Source organism: Abrus precatorius, unplaced genomic scaffold, assembly GCF_003935025.1.
Source record: "Abrus precatorius isolate BTA unplaced genomic scaffold, Abrus_2018 Scaffold9, whole genome shotgun sequence".
NCBI lineage: Eukaryota > Viridiplantae > Streptophyta > Magnoliopsida > Fabales > Fabaceae > Abrus > Abrus precatorius.
The window spans coordinates 13,938,038-13,944,279 of record NW_020874439.1 but is presented as its reverse complement, the minus strand read 5'-3'; the positions used below and the strand labels follow the sequence as shown (position 1 = coordinate 13,944,279).

At 36.0% G+C, this 6,242-nt stretch overlaps 1 protein-coding gene across 1 annotated transcript; it reads left to right on the top strand.

Annotated features, from left to right (window-relative positions):
• The first annotated feature begins 3,103 nt into the window (after positions 1-3,103).
• On the top strand, positions 3,104-4,838 carry LOC113850469 (UPF0161 protein At3g09310). The gene is made up of 4 exons (XM_027481027.1): positions 3,104-3,380; positions 3,472-3,531; positions 4,048-4,188; positions 4,301-4,838. The coding sequence occupies exons 1-4, from the start codon at positions 3,206-3,208 to the stop codon at positions 4,366-4,368; spliced, it is 444 nt and encodes a 147-aa protein (XP_027336828.1). The 5' UTR covers positions 3,104-3,205; the 3' UTR covers positions 4,369-4,838.
• The last annotated feature ends 1,404 nt before the right edge of the window (positions 4,839-6,242 follow it).

Sequence of the window (6,242 nt, the reverse complement as noted above, 5' to 3'; positions counted from 1 at the left end):
TTGAGATAGAATATAGGAGAATATGTGTTTTAATAAAAATTTTGTATGAAGTATGATATGGTAGTTATTGGGTGATGTGTGTGATGGAATGGCTTGATTATAATTAGATTGTAATGGGAACTTGTGTGGAATGCAATGTGATTGATATCGAGTATAATGTGTGATGAAATGGTTAGTTGCAATGTGGTTGAAGTGTATGGACATGCCATTGATTGATGTTGAATAATATAAAATGGGCGAGAATGTATGTGAATGGCATGTTGAATATGATTGTATTTGAATATGTTGAAAAACTATGAATGGTTCAGCAATACACTAGGGGTATGAAAGATGACGGCGATAGAAATACCTTGGGAAAGAGAGGGTGGTGGTGATACCAATAGTGAGCATGGGTGCACCATAGGCCATACACTCTCCTATTGGCTCGGCCTTTGACTAATACCTTTGCTTGGGGGCTCAATACTGCACACGTATCCGTGGAGCAGAAGCTATTCAATGACCATCCATAGTGTTAACTAAGTCCCTGAGGTTGAGGGCATCAGAAATCTGTGATCACAGTACCATAGTAAGCGTGACTAACGCCCCAAATTTTGTAATATTAATTATTGTTATTTATATAAATCTAAATGCATATATATGTGTGTGTTGATTTACTTGATAATGATGTTTATGTGTATTAAGTATATGGATGTGTGTATTGTGTGTATGCATGACTAGATAGGGCTAAAATAGACTAAGTGCCTAAGTGCAAGGAGTAATTCTGGGCTGTTCTCGCTGCAGCAAGAGAATTCTCGCTGTAGCAAGACGGCCTTGGGAGGAAGGACTAGAACTGTCACCTTCTCGCTGTAGCAAGAAAGCGACAGTTTGGGGTGCATTTCTGAGTGTAGTCTCACTGTAGCGAGAAGGTCTCGCTGTAGCGAGATTCTGCAGAAACTAGGGTGCAATTTCGTCTGATATTTTCGCTTCAGCGAGAGGGCGTGTCGCTGTAGCGAGAGTGTCGTGACCAGAAAAGGATTTAAAGGGGGTTAGGGTTCAGGGAGGGTTATTTCTTCCTCTCCCTTCTAAATCCTTTTGATCCTCTCGTTCTCAAACCTTTTTTCACCGATTAAATTACTTCCAAAGCCGTTTGTGAGCTTGATTGAGGGTTGAATCCGAGTGGAGAATGCTTGGAGGTGAGTTTTAATGGTTAGGGTTCCGTTTCTCATCCCCTTTTCTCTGTTTTTGGGTTTCCTTGGATTCTCATGGAGTTCTTCCATGTGTTTTAGGTCGAAATTTGTGTAGGGAGCATGTTCGTGGTCGAATCCGAGTGTGGGTCTTTAATCCAAGGTAAGGGGGGACTCTACCCTATCTCAATGTGTTATAATTCTTGTGTGTTTTGTTGATTAATGCAATGTGGTTGAGATAGGGAGTAGAAATTGCGTGTTGAATGGAAATTGGTGTGCAATGTGATGTGTGCTGGAATAGTTAGGCCCCATGGGGGTGATTGTGTGTGATGGAATGCCATTGATTGGTGAATTAATGATATTGTGAACAAATGTGGGCCCAAGGGCCGTGTAATATAAATGAGTATTAGCTACGTGCCGTGTGATGTGAAATGAATGTGGGCCTAGTGCCGTGTATTTAAATGCAAATGTGGGCTGTGTGCGTTTGTAAGCATGAATATTGCGTGTGTGAATGAAATGTATGTGAATAGGGCGCGTAGCGCCGTTGTAATGTGCTGTGAATGGTTCAGCGATACACTGGAAGTGTGGAAGATGAGGACGGTAGAAATACCTTAGGAAAAATGGAGTAGGGGTGACACCGACTGTGGAACGGGTGTACCACAAGCCACACACTCTCTTCCTGACTAGACCTCTGACCACTATCTTTGCTGAGTGACCTTGACTGCCCACGTGATATCCGTGAGGCGGGGGTAACCGGCGACCATTCATGGTATAAATCTATGATCATAGTGCCACAGTGAGTGTGGCTGGCGTGTGTATGCATGGGTTTATGAATTGTACTTATGGATGTGAAGTGTTGTCGATGCCGTGAGTGCATCGGTGTTAAATTGACATAAGCTATGTGATAATGCTGCCTGTGATTGTATTTGTTTAATGTATTGAAAATGTGCTGGAAGTGAGACTCTATGCTGATCGTGTGTTTTTGGGTAGTGTAGAGTACTCACCCTTACATTCATTTTTCAGGTAATCAAGACGATCAGCACCAAACTCAGTAAAAAGGGTGGATGAAACTACTATAGGACTTAGGATGTTATTTTGAAAACTGTTGTATTTGAATAAGTCATGTAGTACCTGTTTGATGAAATTTGTAACTCCTTTCTTTATTTGAAATGTTTGATGAAACTTGGATTAAAAATGGAAGTTTTATTATTTCAGAAATTTACGAAATCCCTTATTTATTGAAAATTAAATTTAAGGTGTTACATTAGTCATTACACTTATTCTGATCAAACAAAAATGATGATTTTTAAGATAATTGGGATGAGTATACGCTATTTTCAAATACGGAAATCTTACAATTGAAAGTATAACAATCGAAAGGGATAATGATTATGTAGGTTTAAGGTAGATATGAGAAACGAGTTTGCATGCTATTAAGGAGGGAAAATAAGAAAGAATTGAAATAGAAGGAAGAGAAATTAAACAAAATTTCTGGAATAATATTACAACAGAGAATTACTTAACTTCTTCAGAAACAAAGATGAGAGTGAGTTTAAGAGAATATGGTATGATTTCATGTGAACAAACAATTATGTTCTTTTTTAACTTTGAAAAGAATTATGTTAAAAAAAATCTATTCTAAATATCTAAGAAATTGATGTCTTTTATTTGTAAAATTTGATAAAGATTAAGTTTTAAATTTTTAAAACTTGCTATATATAACATGTCATTTTGCTAACTTATTTGTGAGCTACTTAATATACTAACTCATCTTAGGGCCTTTAAATTAATAATAATTATGAAAAAAACATTTTAAGCAGATTTATCACAAATTACTAAGATATTAACATTATTTTATTAAGTTCGCTTGAAAAACCATTATTTTTAGATTTATCACAAAATTACTAAAATATCAACATTATTTAGTGAGTTAGCTTGAAAAACCATTATCTTTTCTCAATAAGCCCAATTTTGTATTCACTGAACTTTGCGCGCTGGTCACAAGGCGTCGTTGCGGTTTGGCGCGTGTTGGAGCTTGACCCATGGCTAGTCTTCTTCTACCTCTCAACCGCTATCCTCCCATCCCAATTCGAAACCCTAATTCTTCTTCCCTTAAACACAACATCAATCAACGCTATTGTCCTTTCATAACCGTACGACATTGCACCCTAATCGTTCGTGCATTGGATGAAGATTCGAACGCTAAAACCCAACAAGGTGATCTCTCTCTCTCTCTCTCTCACCCACACACATGCAAAGCTAATTCAATTGTCACGGAATTTGATTTTGACTGTTAATCGGTTCTCAGATGGCGAGGTGAATAATTTAGGAGTCAAAGCTGCGCTGTCCATGTTGAGATTCTACAAGAGTATCCATTTTTTCTTTTAGAAATGCTATACAGTACCAATGTATTGTTACGAATTTGCATGAATTTCAACTTAACATATCGGATTTCAGAATGACCACACAAGATTAGGAGAGAGAAAAGATAACACTTTCTATGCTATAACTTCTTTTCGTGAATTTGTGTTGTATATTTCGTACCAAATAAAATTTTCCTTTTTCTTTCATAAATTCTGTTAAATTTTGCACTAATTAACGTAAATGACTACAAACTTAACGGTAAGAACCAATTGACAATTCCAATAGGTCTTTGCCATTAGAGGAATTGTAATTGGTTCTAAACTTTTAATTTAAATAGGAATTTCATGTACTTTATCATTTTTCCTTGACGTTTGTTTATTATACCATGTGGTTTATCTTGTTTCTGTAAATATAATGCTTTATCTTGCCATTGAGAAAAGCGATTATTTCTCAAATTTAATAGTTATCCAACCACGCATTAGCTTGCTGATTGTGAATTTGATGTTGTCCATGTGTGCAGGGGAAATTTCACCGATATTGCCCAAGAGTTGTCGTTACGTTCCAACTTGCAGTGAGTATTCCATGGAGGCTTATAAGAGGTATGGAGTTGCGAAGGGTACAATTTTGACGGCGTGGCGTCTCTGTCGTTGCAATCCCCTTGGTATTTACTATTAACTTCGATTTGTATTGTGCTTACTTGTAGTTTTGGTTCTGAATTTAAGCTACAATTTTGCTTTAATCCTGTTATAATTTAGTTCCTTGTATGCCTTTAGGTGGGTATGGATACGATCCTCCTAGATGGTTTGGTGAGGATATTCCACAGGAAGATGCTGATGACTGATTAATATTGGTGGCCGATTTTGCATTTACCTATTTTATGTGACTTCTATACACTTGGATAAGAAGTTCTGTTCTAACCACATCAGAGAAATTGGATTAAGAAAATGATATCTACGATTGAAAATAGTGCTGATATCCAGTGCTACTGTAGCAGAAGTAATGCATTCAGGTATTCTTTATACACTTGTGTATGGAAATTGAGAATGATATGCCCTTCATCCCCTCACCAGTTATATGCTTATTTTAATATGGTTCCTTCCCTGATTCTCCTTGTTTGTTGCTAACGATGTTTTCAAATGCATGGTATAATGAAAATTGAACTTTGAAGGAACGTTTTGGGAATGATTGTTGAGTCCCAAATTTCAATTGATGTCTATCTCAGCTGCTAACAATTTTGAACAAAATGAAATAACACTGCTAATCGGTGGCAATTGCCATTAGGTAGGCTTCAGGCTTCCTGTTCCTACATCCTATAGGAAAACAAAAAAAGTAAAAGTGACAAAAATGAGAATATTAAGGGAGATGAGTAGTTACACGAGAAGGATCCTCTACATTCCTGCAAGGATTGCAGGTATATCAAACGAGTTACCCATCTAAAATATGGTATTCATGACATTCTCTGTATAGATATGATTTGATTTACTATATTAAAATCCCACAACCCAGCTCCAAAGCTTTAAAGACAATACAATGAGGAACCAGGTTGAAATTCATATGGCTTCCAAAATTTACATCTATGCACAACAAAAAGAGTGAGTGAAACTAAAAAATTATTTCATGAAGAATAAATTACTTAGAAAAAAAAACACACCATCAATCAATGTTATCTTTAGATTTTTCTCGATGTTTATTAATCCTCAATGGGGTAATTAATTAATTAATTCTCAATTATTATGGATGAGTGATTAGGAGTTTTGTGCCAGCAATCTAGGTAGTGGCATAAGGTACAATCAATTCTTAATTTCAGTATAGAGTGCACTCAAAATAGTATGGTCACTCCTTGTTCGCACTTTCAAGAATCATGGTTAGCTTAAGTGCAAGTCAGGATAATTATGCAAATTCACTAAAAGCAACATAACTTAGCTAGGCTTGGTTTCTTTACTAATATGTGTACTTAACTATCTCCTGTGGTCAAAACTAGACCCTCAGCTTCTATGTCTATACATAATGTTATTCAATCCAATTAACCATGTCTATTTTAATAATTTTAGTACATCTATCTCTTATTTTAAGGAATCTTCCACTTCATATCAAGTGGAAATCATAAACCAACTACCATTTTCCAACCTAGAATTTTCTATGTTAATTCATTACAAAGCATGTAACACCCCTTTTAGTGTGAAAGTGAGTGTGGCTAAATAGATGTCTTATTAAGAGAAAGTAGTTAAAATCCAATTTGGTGGATATATATATTTTTTTCATTTCTTTCCTTTCCTGTTTACTATACTGTTGTTGATTTGATTACTTGCTTTACTCCATTTGTTGGCAATTTCAATAGAGTGAGCCAGGAAATATTTAGTTGAAATTGGTTAATTACATTAGTCCTTGAAATTGTTCCCGGTTAGACCTTAGGGAGCTAGCATACCATTCATCACATTTCTTCCAAAATCCTATTGCATTAGATTACAAGGACTTAGTAGTTTTGGAATTAGGAAACAACATCCTATGTCCATTGGTACAAGCCTTAAATTATATGATTTTGCACCTTGTAGTCTTGGCCTTATGCATGCCTATGTTCACGACAATTCCTAACCTTTTCACACCTTGCATACAAAATCTTTACACTTGTAATATTCCATTTGAAATGCATAATGAGGACTCTGTGATTTTGGTATGTTGGAACCAAAATTCTGCCCGTAGAAATGCTTATATTGG